This window comes from Toxorhynchites rutilus, chromosome 1 (genome assembly GCF_029784135.1).
Source record: "Toxorhynchites rutilus septentrionalis strain SRP chromosome 1, ASM2978413v1, whole genome shotgun sequence".
Taxonomy (NCBI): Eukaryota; Metazoa; Arthropoda; class Insecta; order Diptera; family Culicidae; genus Toxorhynchites; species Toxorhynchites rutilus.
In genome coordinates this window covers 86303830-86320819 of record NC_073744.1, presented here as the reverse complement: position 1 = coordinate 86320819, position 16990 = coordinate 86303830, and the positions used below count along the sequence as shown (strand labels likewise).

The following is a 16990-nucleotide window of genomic DNA, read 5'->3' as shown; positions in this document are numbered from 1 at the left end:
AAGCTGCCTTGACCGAGCCAGAAGATTGATCCTTTGGAGAATGGCAGGACAGTCGATTCGTGAGGTTAAAACGTCAGATATCACCATGGCTCGGGCAGTGTTCCGACGCACTTCCAGAGTGTCTAAATTGATTAGCTGACAGCGGCTTTCATAGCTGGGAAGGCTATACGGTTCTCACCACGGCAGTAAACGCAAAGCGAAACGGATAAACCGTCGTTGCACGTTTTCAATGCGGCACACACTGTTCTGGTAGTATGGGTTCCAGACGGCAGAGCAATACTCCAGTATGGAGCGAACGAGGCCACAGTAAACAGCCTTCAGACAGTAAATGTCTGTAAATGATTTCGTCGTTCGAACGATAAAACCAAGTTGTCTCGATGCCTTGTTGACAATATATGCGATGTGATCCTTGTATGTAGGTTTTGAATCCAGGAGCACACCAAGGTCGTTAACGCACTTCACGCGAGGTAGAACCACGTTTGAAAGCCGATAATCGAAGGAGATAGGATTCCGTTTTCTTGCAAACGACACGACTGAGCATTTATTGGGATTCAGTACCATCCTATTCGTTTCACACCAAGCTGCAAAGAAGTCCAGTTGCCTTTGGAGGAACATGGCATCGTCAATCGATCTGATGTGGCAGAAAATTTTCATGTCATCAGCGTAAAGTAATCGGGGACTCTCTAGTAGATTATTGCAATCGTTGAAGTGATATAAAAAACAAGTGGACCGAGATGGCTGCCCTGTGGTATTCCGGAAAACGATGCAAAACATGAGGATAGACGATCACCAATCTTCACGCAGATTGTTCTGCCACTATTACTATTACTTTACTTTGATTGATGCTGCTTGGGTAGTTTCATCAGTGCGTGTGAAGATAAACCAATGAAAAATCGTAAATTTTTGTCCATTTTTTTAATGCAAACGTTATACTGGAACTCGCAATCAGATTTTCCGCAACAATCGACCGAAACTATTGAGTTTTGCAGTGGATGGATCGGCTTCAACAGGTGAAACCCATGATTGTTTGCGCTTAAGGTTCTCGAAACATCGCTATCAAGAGCAAACGATGTGCTTTGGCTGTTTTTTTTTTCATTAAGAATACAAAAGTAACGAATGCCGCAAATGCTCTTTATACGGGACGATGCTCGACATTTTAAATACACCGAACATCCAAATTACTGAAAAAAATGAAAAAAAAATGCCAAATCGTACGAATGCATGCAATCCCAGCAACATCTAAAACATCAACCGCACAGTTTCCACTCACAACTGATATATCTTGCTCTGTTTCGAAGTTCCTGTAAATCTATGAAAAACCACTTGAAATACATTTAAACAAACCAAATTCCGTTTCAGGGTGAAAGTTTGCAAAATCACGGTCAAATTCCATTTTCGCAAATTCAAACTAGTGTGACTTTTCACGAGTCGCCATGGTCGAACTTGATTCTGACTGCAGACACTGATTGGTTTCCGTTGGTCATTCAAAATGGAGTACTTATCAAATTCCAACGAGTTTTGATTCATTCCTAGAAGAAGGGAAGCCGACTTCCGCAGTTTCTTGTTTTACATACTTTTTTGTGAAAACGACATGCACGAAATTAATTTTTTGTTGCTTCTCCATACAGGCGCTTGTATGCGATCATCACGATTGTTATATTGATATACAGATCGTGAACCAAAGATATTTACATGAATTAATACAAAACACATGATCCAGGAAGACCGATGCGAATTTCGTTCATGTTTAAGGAGTCTTTTTCTCCTTAATGTCGAAACTATGAAATCATCGCACATCAAATGTTTTTTGTAGCATAATCATACTAATGTAATCATTTTCGAAAAAAATCAAACTATGATGACCACAGTCTTATTCTATTAATAAGCGATGCTTGTCTCTTTACAAGCAATACAATGTCCATATATTTCAGAAAAAGAGCATTCACCACTTTATGGAGAGCAAATCTGAAAAGCGAAATAGACATGCAACAAAAACACCAAGAAAATTTGTGTACCAAAAACATCAATCTGATAATCAGAATGAGATGAAACAACGGAAATTCCAATAAAATGTGGAATATGAAATCCGGTTGAGGATCACGATTAAACAGTCACGAATTACTCACTCATAGTCTACGCAGTTAGATTACACTACAAAAGATGCCTTATGCCAACGACATTAATAGTTTCGTTCTATGTGCTGTTCTATTATTGAAAATATTATGGGTTTGATTCGAAGACTCGAGTAACTTTCGTTGGTCTCGCAATTGGCAAAAGAATGACGAATTCTGCAGCAATAGCAAACCCTTCCTTAGAGCCTCGTTATTTTGAGTTTGAGCAGATCGTTAACCATGAGACACGACCAAATATCAGCTGCCACTATTCACTGGTAAATGCATCATGTCTCGCACCAGTGCTGGCCATGGATAAGGTTGTCGCCCTATTCGTGAGAATAAAAAGAAGATACATCTCATGTTTTTGAGAGAATGGATTTGTGAACCACGTTGAGTTATCCGGGTCATCGTCACTGTGCAATATCTGAAGAACTTTTTCATTTTTTCAATGTCAAGCGCAAGCTGCTGGTATGTATGAAGTATTCGTTTGAAATGCGTAATCTATTTATTAAAAAAAGACCCCCAACAAATTTATGTGAATAGTGCTCAGTGTAATCGTTGCGGAATTCATTATCTTTACGTTGAACGCATTGTGCTGTCTTGTATATGTGTAAATAGGGTACAATCACAATTATCTGTTTTATTCTCAATGTTACGTGGATTGATTGCTCATATAACAGTGTAATAGCAATTTTCTAATTTATATTCAAACTTCTGCTACCAATTGAACGTATTGTGCACAAATGGTTCAATTATATCGGAAACAATTCAATTCGAGAACTCGAGGTTTCCTCTAGGTTGAAATGAGTAATTTTGTTAACCTTCGGAACCAACCACTGTAGGGTTCCTTTCGAATGGGCTTGTTCTGAACAACAAAATTAGGATTCTATAAAATTTTCGCAATCAGCTTATTTGAATGCTGTAAACGATTCATTTAGCTAACAAATATCAACCGACTGAACATAATATTAGGTTGAAGAGAAATAAATCCATCATTGTCTAAGTATTTTCCCATCATAAATGTCTCACACGAACAATTGTTTTTGCGCCAAACCAGTCATCGAGTCATTTTCGCACATTTTCATGAGAATTGTAGCACAACGATTGCGGATCCTATCAATTGAAACAAATGGTAATCGGAAACACCCAAATCTGGTTTGTTGGCCCAAGTGGATGTTGATCCCAATTGAGTAGCTCAACCGTTCCCCTGGCCGGCCATACTCGGTGTGACGTATCATCAAGCAAAAAAATCACTCGGAAACGTGTTTTGTTTCCTGATATTTTGATCGTTTCTGAAGCAGAGCACAATTAAATTCATCCAATTGTTTTCGATAACGTTCACTATCAATAGTTTCACTGTTTTTCAAAAAAAGTCGTACATGATGGATCTCTCGTTGATCCAAAAAACACACAAAATTGTCTTCTTTCCGAAGCGATCTGACTTTGCGGTCAATCTAACAGGTTGATCAGAGTCAATATACACAATATACACATTAGAGGAACAGAGTGCGAAGTCGGAAATTTTAAGTGATTTTAACATGCTGTAACTTCGTGAAAAATTAACGCATATCGATGGGATGCACATCATTTTAAATCATCAAAACGAAGAGGTAATTTTTCATTCAAACTGAAATATCTCTTTGTAGGGAATTCCTACAGGAACGTTCTAGGAACCAAATGAAAGCTGGTTGATGAGGTTAATTGGATTTGATGTTAAGTTGGTTAGAAAAAAATGTGTTAGTCCAGAATATTCTTGAAAAAACAAAGTATAATCGGTTTTTTATTTCTTTCCGATAGTCTTGCCCACTACATCTACAAACCCCACGGTAAAAATATGTACGTAAAATATTCTAATACCTGAAGGTTGTAGCTCCAAAATGATGTGCATCCCATCGATATGCGTTGATGTTTCACGAAGTTACAGCATGTCAGAAACCACTTAAAATTTCCGACATCGCACTCTGTTCCTCGAATTTTTTTTGTCGAGTGTATAATCATTTGCGATTGGTATTGTAAATAATGATAAAAATAATTATTGTAAAAAAAAATTTATATTCGTAAATTTTAGTTTGTAGACAAAAAATCCATATTTATTCACACCAACAACATTTTTGTGACTTCATAGAACTTTTGCTTTTTTAACTGTCATGAGCATACAAATTTGGATATAACTTTTAGCCTTCTACATTGGTATGTATAACTATTGATGTGTGAATCCCGGTTCTATGTTTCTACACCTGGTATAATTCAAACAGCAAGCGTTCATAAAACGAAACTGGTACACCCAAACAGATCAGAGAGCCTGTGTTGAGTAAAACTTGAGGGTATAACCTCTCTACCAAGCAGAGTCCACTCAAAACGAATTCATATTCCAGGTCACGCAGTGGTTAATTCAATTTACCACGGTGATAGTTTAGATGACACCCGCATAATCTCGCGAAGTGCGATTCACGACTCGTCTGTGCCAGTCTGTGCTGTGGCTTTACTATTCGACTCTTCTCGCTGCCTTATTTTATCTCGTGGAATGAATATTAACAATCAGAGTGAATGAATAAAACAATTCCGTTCTTATTTTTTCGGTGAAAAACAAGGACACACGTATTTTCGGTCGTTCAAATATATATGTATAACCGCTGTTCGGTTAGATAGGAGCACGTTCTAGATATTCAGTTCAATGAATTTCGCATTTACTTTCTATGAGCATGTTGTTTGTGATACACTCTGCAGCAATAGTTCGCGTGAATCATCAAATTATTCTCTTGAAATCTAGTTTGAATAATTATGGTAGCTACTATATGTGGTTCAATTTTAATCAATCAATTGCCAATTGTCTAATGAAGTATTTCTTCAGTTTCAGGTATTCTACAAATCATTTTAAGTTCACTAATTGATTTGGTAAGATTGTTACAATTACTTTCTTCATAGTTGGCGTTCATATTAACTTATACTCTCACACATATTCAATTACACATAACACCCTCAGAATTAGTTTATCATGCTGGTGTTTTTTGTTACTTTTTCGGATCAATTTTTAAACAGTACCTTCAATTCAAATTATATTCCAACAGCCGTATCAATATCATATCTCTGGTTGGATATAATATACGAGTTCAACATTACCATTTTTCTGAAAACATTTACAAAGCTATATGACATTTTTCAATAATATCACTTCAACAAATGTTGTTAATACAGTTGTGTTTAGGCTTCAACCTATGGCGATAACTTATAACTCTAATTCTTTAGTGAAACTTTTATGAATAAATATAACAATCGATAAGATGAATCATCAACACTTCACAAGCATCGATGCCTCAAGAGATCTGACTAACATGATGTCGTAGTCATTTGACCCTGTAATCAAAGTTCGCGAATTTCGTGTGATTATTGAGTCATTCATAACTGGACACATTCTGTGGTTCCATTGATCGAGTGGATAATGATCCATTCACCCACAAATCAATGGAATTCACAAAACAAAAGGCCCAGAAATGTTTCATTATGTTTTTTAATCCTATTTACAACATAAATTAAAATAAGTATCATAGAACGACCAAATACCGCTGTACTCGTAGATTTATACCAACACATAACTCAAGGACAGTTTTTGATTGGGTTTTATTGTGAAACAATTTGAAGCTGAGTTTTTTTATACTTAAGGGAGGTTTTGAGCGGATTGCCTCTATTGAGCTGAGACTGTCTGAAAAAAACAAAATAGTGGTCGATGGGCAATGTTTCAATGATCCCTAGTGCGTAGTATATCGCATCCAGTTCAGCGACATACACGGCACAAGGATCTTGAGTTTGAAAGAGGCACTGGAATTTTCATTGAAGATACCAAAGCCAGTGGACCCGTCTATATATGAACCGTCAGTAAAGAACATTTTATCAGATCTAACTTTCCCATATTCTGCCAAAAATATCGGCGAGATAGAATCGGAGCGTAGATGATCTGGGATTCCATTGATTTTTGTCTCATGGACAGATCAAAAATGACAGAGGAATTGCAATAGTATGGGAAGCAAACTTGGTTGGAGATGCCGGGTGAAGGGTGCACTTCATGGGTAAGGTACTCATGGTATAAATACATAAAACTTGACTGAGAAGATCATTATCCACCAGTTGGAGTAGATATTCGAAGTTATCAATCACCAATGGATACATGATCTTGCAACGGATGCGAAATTTGTAGGATAATTCTGTGAACCGAAGAGTAAGCGGGGGTACTCCTGCCAAGACTTCGAGACTCATCGTATGTGTCGGATGCAAACACCCCATGGCTATACGCAAGCAACAATATTGTATCCTCTCCAGTTTGAGAATATGAATCCTGGCAGCTGATCGGAAGCAAAAACTGCCATATTCTTAAGGGTGGTGATTGGGATTTTTTGTTATTCTTAATTTACGAACTATTAAGTTGAAAACAAAAGTACAGTAGAACCCCGATTATCCGAGGAATAGTCTGGCTAGGTAACCGCGGATCACGAAAATCGCAATAAATGACTAAAAGAGAAATGCAAACACATAAAAAGATATTTCAGCGTGATAACTATGTTTTATCAATACAGGAATCATTAAACTATCCATCTATAAGCTCGTGTACACCAGAAGTCGAATAATGTGAAAGCCATGACCATAAAAAAAGCAAAATTCTACCACTCACTGATAAATTCCGAGAAAGTCCATAGCATTACTATGGAACACGCTTTCGCGGATAAACCGCACCGCGGATCATCCGCTCGCGGATAATCGAGGTTCCACTGTAGTCTACAAAAGTTTGAGTCCCTATATAAAATATAATCACCCCTTCAACGACAATTTATTTTCATTCCGCACTGCTCTGGCAGACGATTTATTTTTTTTAGTTTTAAGATTGATTGAACATACGGTTTTTTTTGTAGACTCTATTAGACTTACAGATACTGCTCTCATAAAATGCATCAAACCTCAATAATTTCTGGTGAGTCCTGCTCGTCATTGTTAGTTTGTTCAGGAAACTTTATGACGTAATTTCATATATTTAAAGTAATATTTAAAGCAAAAAAAACTACAAGATAGAATATTTTGATAGTGTTCTATTAATAGGTATGTTTTAAATGTATATCTGTAAGTGAAATCAGTTCAACCTTCTTAAAATTGGTTTCGATGCTTTAAAAATATGATAAAATATGAAAATATGGGGAGGAGTGTCGTACCACCATAGAAACATTTATTGCATCCCAAAAACCACCACATGCCAAATTTGGTTTCGTTTGCTTGATTAGTTCTCGAGTTATGCAGAAATTTGTGTTTCATTTGTATGGGAGCCTCCCCTTAGAGAGGAGGGGGGGAGGTGGTAGGAGTGTCTAACCACCGTGAAAACATTTATTGCGTCCTAATCCTTGATTAGTTCTCGAGTAATACAAAAAATTGTGTTTCATTTGCATGGTTGCACCCATGTCCCTTCACCAGTAATTATGCGTTGGACGAACGAGGGACGAGAATTTGCAGCCATTTGATCGCGATGAAATTTTTGAAGAAAATTGAGCTCTTTTGGCACTATCCGTGCTGCGACTTTTCTCATGCACAAAATATTAGCCAAAATCTGATGAACGGTCTCGTGAGATATTTAATTCACGAGCTACCTCTCTCCAATCTAAATGACTATTTCCGAGCACCATTCCTTCTATTTTGTCGATGTTTTCATCTGTTGAAGAGGAGGATGGTCGTCCAAAATCATCTCATCTCTTCTCGGCCGTCTTTGAATGCTTCATACCAGTCATACACCCGTGTTTTCGATATAATTGAGTCACTAAATGCATTCTGCAGCTTTTTTAACTTTTCGGCACAATAAATTTTATTTGATACACAAAGTTTTACACAATATAAATTAATGTATAACTAAATATTATGTGATGAAAATATTTCTAAAATGTTGTTGCTTCATTGCGTTTTAGTAACTTTCCGTTATCGTTCTTGTTTCAAATTCTATGAAGTCATAGAACTCATGTTTCATGCAGCCTTTTCCTTGATCAAAGTACGGAGCAGAACGGTCTCTTGAAATCTGAATAACAGGTGTTCTCTGATTTACTTAGCATGGACTTTCACTCAAGTACAAATGTCTATGAAAATTGTTTGTACCGTCTGTTTGTTTATTTTATGGAGGATTTGAACTTAAAACTACATTCTTGTCTCGTCAGCAGTGCTTGGAAATATCTGTTTCACATCAATCTTTTCAGCTAAATTCCAGACCACATTCGATCAGTTTATCTTTGTATTCGTGATACCGTAAATGAACCAACTCCAAACCCCACAATCACAGCAAGCCACTCACAGTTGATTCATTCAGTTTCGTTCATTCTCTCTTTCGTTCTGCTCTGCGTTCACGGGATGTGAACAAAAGGAAATATCCCTAGTTTTGTCATTGATTGATATTAATATACCGGTTCATTCAATCGTTCAACATCGTTCTCGGACACTGACAAAACGGTGAGATTCATTGAGTAAAATAAGGAAGTACAGAAACTTTCTAATAGTGACAACAAATTAGGGAGGCGTTGCGAAGTGTGAAGGAATAGACAATGTAAGCCGAGGAAGAGTATTTAACCCTCCTGTACTCGCGTGCAAAATCATAACACATATACTCGTGCACGGTGTCACAGACCGAAAATTGAACTTCTCTGTAATGTTGCTATTGTGTATTTTTCAGGCTTCGTTTGCATTTATTTGAAGAAGAGGGTATGATTGAATGAAAAACTCCAAAAAATATGTTTTTGTCGTCTTTATTAACTTTTAATAGTCATCTAAATCAGCCTCCTCAAGACAGAGTAATTTTTGACACTCCAACACAAATAACGAAATTCGAATTTTTCACTCTTATTAATAAGAAGTAAGCAACTGAATATAATTCATGGAAGTATAAGGAGCTATAAAATAACATAAAAGCGTATTAATAGATTGTGGTTTCATTGGAGTAAGAATCAGAACATTGCATAACTGCATGCTCGAAACAAACATATTTTTTACATTTCATGCAGTTGTTGCGTGTTTTTCGGGTCTTTTATCGAAGAGAAGAATGTGTAACGACCTTTTAGATAATTATCAGATGATAAAGATTTTGGAATATAAAGTTTGCATATTTCCAATATTCTTATATGCTGTATTCTTGGTAAATTAAGAATTAATGCTTTTTTTTAGATGGGGCATAAAAAAATGATATAAAAGGATTTCTAGGAACTCCTTTTTCTTTTTCTTATTTTCTTGTCGATATTGTTCATTATAAAAACAAAATCCCCGAAACTGTAACTGTTAAAAATTATTATAAGCCACCGATTAGTTTATAGTTTACTGTTTACAATTATTCCAGAAGTGAAATTCTTTCACAAGTGTGTATATGTATGACCATTATATTTAGCGAATAACTATACGAAAGTCAAACATTTATATTTTGCTTTTGAACATATGAATCTAACGACGAATAGTAAAATCCGTTCAATCCTGTTACAAAAGGGACTAAATGGACTGAAATCAAATAAGAATAGTCCGATAATGACCTTATGCATTATATTCAATAAATATTCCACGCCACTAACATTAATTTTTACATTTCATTCAACAATATTCTAGAATATGAAAAAAGGCACTTGTCCAAAAAAGTTACTCCTATGCTCGCGTCGGTGTGTCAGACCGAAAGTGTTAAAAAGTGGCACACGTTCCCTTTGTACCAACGCATGCAATACGCTAAACGATGACGAACGACTAATAACAAAGCTAGATAGAATCGCAAAGTCGTAGTGTTGATATTTTCTGAGAAATGAACGAATTATTGATTTCTCGGTCTGACAGACCAATGCGCGAGTATAGGAGTGTTAAATCATTCAAGCAAGCAAGGTTTGCGTCTCAATTAAAATGGTTCAATTTTACATAGTGAATATGAATATGAATAGGATTTCCACTTGTCAGAAATGCTTGAAAAGACTCCAATTCCGCAGTAAAAAAAGGACCGTTTGACTCAAATTTCGAACACCTAATTTTTGACACAAATTCGGGACACTTAATTTTAAAAACTAGTCATTCAATTATTTATAAAATTAATGTGCAGTAAATTTAGTGTTTAACACTTTGCGGTCGAAATTAATTTCTCTTGAAAGATACCCTCTTATCTTTCCACGCTAATAATATTTTGTTTATTCCGTGTACTATTACTTTATTCATAGAAATTCCATATACATTCGCGAAAAGTTTCATTAGACATTGAAATTCGTTTAGAAAAAAAGTTGACTATTACATCGTTGAATAATATATTTAGTATGATTCCTTGCTGTGGTGGCTGAGAGCAGATAAACGACCGCAAAGAGTTAAACTTAAATGTTCGGAATTTGAGTCAAAACGGTGTCGGTTTATTTAGTTCTATGATGAAAACTAAACAGCTTTAAAAATTCGGGTCAAAAACTGGTCTGAGCCTAGGGGCACGGACGTAAGTTTGACGTAGGACTGTGATTGTTCGAAACAACTGTTTTTATGTAATTCCTTTCGTTGTTCAGAAATTTCTTTTGAAACTCCAAATTCTGACCCTCATGTACTCATAATCTTCGACGGATTATAACGGAAACGAAAACAAAATTAGCTGTTGGCAGGAGGTTTAACTGTCTAATTGGAAATGAATAATGAATATCAGTGTGCAACATTACAGGGTGGAATGGTAAACAAAGTATATGAAGATCGGCGAACGAAAAAAAGTCGTCATTGATTACATTGAATAAAAGTTTATAGGGAAGAAACAAAGAAATGATAAACATACTTACGATTTCATGATACTTTAAGGCAAAATACACATAAAATCATGCCCCACATCAATTTTAATTGTTTTCCAGGCTGAAAAGCTTGAATTCACGATGCTATATGATGAGTTGAAAGATTTTTTTTTTATCATTCTCACTAATATCTGCGTGGAATCTAACGTTGTTTTAATGAACAATGATGCTATTAAATATGAAGATCATTTGAAAAGCGACAAGAATTTTAGATTGGAATAGCAACAGAAGAATTATCAGAACAATGAACAGCGAAAGGCAGATAATTTCAAATGATATTTGTTGCAGCTTTCGTGGAGCTGATCAAACAAATGAGAAAAAGATGCTCAAATCCCAGAAACGTTTCCAATTTGACCAGCATTAACGTTGTGTTAGAAGCGTTTTCCGGATTCTACAATGGGAATGTACAAGATGTGGAAAATTAAATCCGTACCCTAAAGATAAAACTACCCCGTAAGGAAATCACAATTTCAGAAAACGAGCATGTGCAGAGTTGGTGGACAAAAATTGGATACCTAAAAAGAATTGACGGTTCGATCGTCTTTTCGACGCTTCGATGCTTCGATGTTTATAACGTTCTCACTATGCCTCACTCCTCGGCATCTGTCGAGCGATTTTTTTCTGAATATAATCAAAACAAAAATAAACTTTAAAATCGGCTCAGCAACAATATAATGAACGCTATTTTGAGATCAAAATATTTGTTCAAACATCGTGGCGGAAGCTCGAAAATTTCAATAAATTGTGGAATGCAATCTAGATTCAGAAAAACTATGTATAAGCATCATCAAACACACGAATGTCTTACAAATGTAAATGAAGTATTTGTAGCAAATAAATGAGTGTTTTTTTCATGCTAATAAATTATATTTTTCTCTACAAAGAATATTTTCGATGGCATATATTTTTGGAAAAAAAAAGTACAGACGAGAAGAATTTTTGACCCCTCTGGTACAAATTTATATGTGGCAACACTGGTCACAACATTCCTGACAATTCAATGGCAATGAGTAAATGTGGATGGAGTCTCATGATACGCACTTTATCTCTTTCAGAACCATAAGATGTCCAAGACTAAATATGCCAATACAACACAATATTTCAGCAATTGTGGGTGTAAAGTAAGAGAACATCACCAGAAAAACATAGCAGGGTGTATAGGTTTCCTATAATTTCATGGGAAACATTTTTCCCTATGGACCATAAAAGTAAATAATTGAAGAGTTAGGTTTATTATATCGGTATTTTATTTATTGCTTCGTAATACAAAAAACATAATAAAAATTATCAGAAAAGTGAAATAAACAGTTAGTTATGGTATTCTACAAAAAAAAATCGTTTACTTGTGAAGCACAAGTGGACATTGCACATAACACATTTATTCTGTGGTCTTTGTTAAGTCAAACCGGACATGTTTGACAGTTTTTTTTTCAATAATTACTGAACAATCGATAACGATTTTTGTACCAGTGAAAAATATTTCCCGTAGTCGTGAAAGGGTTGAGGAAAGCTCAGGTAGAACAAAATGAATATAAATGAACACAGATGTTCGACGTCGAATGAATGACGACAAACGAAACAAACCCGTTACGCAGATAAAAATATATTTTCAATATTTCTCAACAAGCTCAACATTTCCAAACCCTGATCGTCAGTGACGTTTTCATTATGCTGCTTTTGTAGTCTGTGTCAGAGAAACACCTTGGCGTCTGCACGAATGTATGGGACAGGCATCCGAGCTAATTCAAGATTTATTTTTGTAATTACAAGAGCTTTTCGCTCCATACATACAAATTGTTCGTTATATTTCGTGGCATAAGTGCGTTCGTCGTCCTCCGGTTAGGTATCGGTTTGACACGTTCGTATGCGTAAAAAATTCTTATGAATGTAGAGTTGTACGATTGAACTAGAGAGGTTTTAGCAAATCTTAGCTCCTATTCAAAACATAATGATTTTGGGAAAATCTTAAAATAGCTCAATTTTTTGCGAATGAATGTAACAATGGAAGGTAAGGTAGGCTAAATTGGTACATCACAGTTAAAGGATTTTTCAATTGTTTTCGAGGCTACGACTACCACTCGATTTTTATCTGCCATTTTCGAGAAGAAGAGGATTATGATTAGATTTGTGGGATGCAATAAAAAAACTCATTTGATCGGAATGCATGCCACATATACAGCTATAACACAAGTAGACAACCGTATCATTAGCACACCACCAATTAGTAAGTGTATTCGTAGATGTGAACCCTAACACGAGTAGTTCATTTCGTGATTCGATGTTTTCCTTTAAACATATATTCCAGAAACGCTTTTGAACATTTTTTTCTCATATTCTTCCAGATTCTCCCAAGCATTATGGTGAGTGTTCATTCTTCAGCGGGAAGCTTTCAACACAATGCGACGAAAATTCATCGACTTCACAAATCTAAGCGGCAGTGATTTACGACCGATTGGCCTGCACACCAAACGAGTTCAGTGTATCGGTTCATGGGAATTTGGAAATAATTCATCAGCTAGATTTGTTTCGCTACAACAGGGTTATCCATTTCGAAAAATATTAGGTTGGGGAAAAAGTTGTCCATTATTTTCTCGTTGGCTGGCTTTAGTAGTCAATATCTCGCGTAATATTGATCATACAATTTCAAGTTTAGACTCGTTGTAAAGGTGACATTGTACGCCAAAAAAACTTCTTTCGCTGTTTTCTGTTTGTTCCATTCAGCTGTGAATTACAGGGTGTTAACAATGGAGGTCAACAAAGAGAAAATTCGGTACATTTTACACTTTTTATTTTATAAATGCGAAAATGCACTGAAATTGAAATTGTGATTGATGTTTATTGTGCCTATACTGCAACAGTAAAACAGGTGCAATTTAACTTATTTTTATTATATTTTTTTTTAAATAAAAAATAATATTAAAAATAGCTTTGAATTTCACCCAAAAATAATGGATTACTTTTTTTCCCAACCTAATATATCCCTGTATTCTGGCAGATGTAAAACTTGGATGCTATCCAAGCTGAAATTTTCTAGCACATTTGTTTGATTATTCTTTGGTCATATTTCGTGTTTTCACTTTACTTTCCGAAATGGATAACTCTGTACTTGTACTCTAAAGCAACAGCCCTAGATAGGCACCCGAACGTGTTCGAGCCTGAAATACATCGGATTGTAAAATGGCCTGTTTTATCGTCTGATAGATCTGGGTCTTGCTCCAGCGAGAGCGAATGAAATATGGGCATCGTAGACAAATCGCAGTTCTGCCAAGCAAAAAATCCTATTTTCTACACCCTTTTTCAAAGTTGTATAATTGATTTATGATACGCTGTATAAAATTTGCTCATTTAATTATTTCAATTTCTTATCTCCCCTGTCTACACTGACACTGGGCTGCACGGAATGTTTTTCCATAGGTTCAGCATCCTCCAATTTGGTTGGAAAATTCACCCAGAGCGTACGGCGGATCGTGCAAGATGTCAAAGATGAAGGATCACCAAGTAGGTTGAATGTAGCTTCTCGTTGATTGACGCCCCATTACGGTGGGCCTGCGGGCTGTGCTGATAATTGTGATTAACCATCTATTTCCTCTGTCCTGTACTTTGTTCTTGCTCACGCCGATAGGTGGTATGAGCCGGGAGGAGCTGATCGAAACCAATGAGCGGCTGCGAGCTGTTCGTGTGCGTCTGGAAGAATCGTACGATACGGCGAAGAAAGCATTAGTCACCCTGATGAATAAATATGGAGACTCCAAAAGCCAACGGAATGTTTTCAACCGATATCCGATGCTAAAACTGATGATTAAGGTAATTTCTGGCTTTGTTTGAGTTGACTGAAAGCAACGCTTCAAACTGTGCAAACAATTTAAAACGCAATGCTCTTCGATAAATGGTTTCAGTTCAGAGATAAATTTATTTTCATTAACAGATAGATTTTTCACTTTGAAATATTACAATCTCTTTTGGTAATGGACGGATTTCAAACATTTAAACATACAGGTCAACTCGATTATATACAGATTCGATTATATATGAGACGATTATACATAATTCCAGACACGATTATATATAATTTGAAAAACAATATTTTTATGTTTCAAAAATAGCTTATTTCAAGAAATTATTCTTCTTCCAACATTAAAGTGAAAGAATAGTGGAGTAAAGTGGAGTAATTTTTAATTGAAGATACATCAGTAATCGTAATTTTTGAGGATTTTGATTGAGGTTCGCCGGAAGATGTTCAAAGAGATAAGGCAGCGAAATTAGGAATTAAATTATGTTCAAGTTGGGTGTCCAAGAACAAATTGTAGAGCGGTTAGTGAGTTTTAATTTAAATACTATAAAAAATACAAGTGCATTTTTGACATAAAATTAATTTGCATAAATACCTTAAAAACCACAAACTTCTAAGTTTTACGGTTCCAAAATGTTATTTAAATCGACTTATTCAGATGTTTCATGACAATATCCTGTATTGAATTTTCTCACCTTTCAAATGGAAATAACAAAATCGTCCTACGCGACGTACTTATTGATGTAGAGCCAGTTAAAGATAAACAGAGCCCGAAACAGAAAAAATATGTTCAATAACTCTGTAATTGTTGCAATCCGTAGAAGGATTTTTTTTCATCAAATATGATCCTCTATCACCTCTTGAAACATTCCGGGTATTATGGGTGAAATGTTTATTCTGACTTTAAAATTATAAATCAAAAATTAATTTCTTCTTTTATATTCAAATAACAAAAAATATATGCATATAAAACAATTTGAAAGATAATTTTTGATTCGATTATATACAGTGAAAATAAACTGGAGTCTGTATACTGTTTTAGGGATTCCTTCAGCGATTTGAAAGAGCATATTTGACTCTGCGTAATGTGGGATTTTTGAAACTATGTTTTTTTTATTTGAGTTAAATAAAATTGAAATCATGAGTTTTGGGTGAAAAACTATCAATAATTGAGTAGTACTAAGATATTGACAAGTTCTGCATTGCAAAATGTTGGTCTTGATAAGTTCTAAAAGTCGTCCGAAGACAAATTTGATGTAGAATTTGAAATATAAAAGCTAGAGCTCTAGATGCAAATTTTCACTTAAATGCGCTTCCTGAACCATTGTGTACTGACCTCAGAATAAATTTCGAATAACCAGACCCCGGCTAAGAAGATATGATCCGCGAGTCAAGATTGTGCCGTCAATTCAGCTGTCATCGCCAAACTAATCGGTGAAGTCAAGACGACTATATGGTTTCTGGTCCGACCGTTTGGTTGATAAGTAGGTTAGGGAAGCGGTATATGAGAGCAGTACAGAAGGAGTACAGTACAGAAGGAAGCTTTATTAAAAAGGGATGCTTTATATAAACGTTTTGCGTATAGAAAAGACCGAACGTTTGCAACGTAAAGTGTCGTATTGAATAGAGTTCACAAAACCGTGTACAACCGCATTGTGTTTTGTGTACAAAAAAATACTATATTTTTAAGATTGCTGTAGAGGGTTTAGATGTATTGACCCACCTTGTAGTATATTTCACAAAGTCTTGATTCACACCAGTTTGAGACTTTGGCAGTTCTCGCGACTGACGTTACTGTGAGTTAGTATATGGATGCCCTAAGTATGCGAAAAACGAAAACGAAAAAAGTGGATGGGTTTGGGCCTAGGGGCATGGACGGAATCTTTACCTAGGACTGTGATTGTGTGTAGTAATTGCATTTGAATTGAGTTTTTTTTTATTGCTCAAAATCTTTAATTTTTTATCTTTTGATACATCAAATGGAAGCCCTGAAAAAACCGATTCCTGTATGAAGTTGTATCCTTTAAACAAGTTAGTTGAGATAACGTTGTGAAATCCGGAACCACATTCTGTTCAAAAATGTACACCATTAAAATGTTAAACCCATTACTACCCTTTTCTTCTGTTTTTTGAATTATGCAGAAGACAAGGTTTTTTTGTATCATTTTTAAACACAATTCTAAATAAAGGGTGTGTCACATCAAATTGCATCACGGAAAAAACGCTGTAGAAATTCGCCCAGTAGACCGATCCTTTTGAAAATTTTAGACAGTAAAATAAGAACTATTAAACAA

General features: G+C 35.5%; 1 protein-coding gene across 2 annotated transcripts in view; it reads left to right on the top strand.

Annotated features, from left to right (window-relative positions):
* The window catches only part of LOC129763395 (uncharacterized), a 123949-nt gene that overhangs the window by 85857 nt on the left and 21102 nt on the right, over window positions 1–16990 (top strand). Inside the window, exons 3-5 of one of the 2 annotated variants that reach the window (XM_055762420.1) lie at window positions 13249–13266; window positions 14327–14404; window positions 14529–14710. In XM_055762420.1, coding sequence (XP_055618395.1) covers window positions 13249–13266; window positions 14327–14404; window positions 14529–14710 — 278 coding nt within the window. Of the gene's footprint in view, window positions 1–13248; window positions 13267–14320; window positions 14405–14528; window positions 14711–16990 lie in introns of both variants that reach the window. The other variant, XM_055762419.1, reaches the window with a different exon arrangement.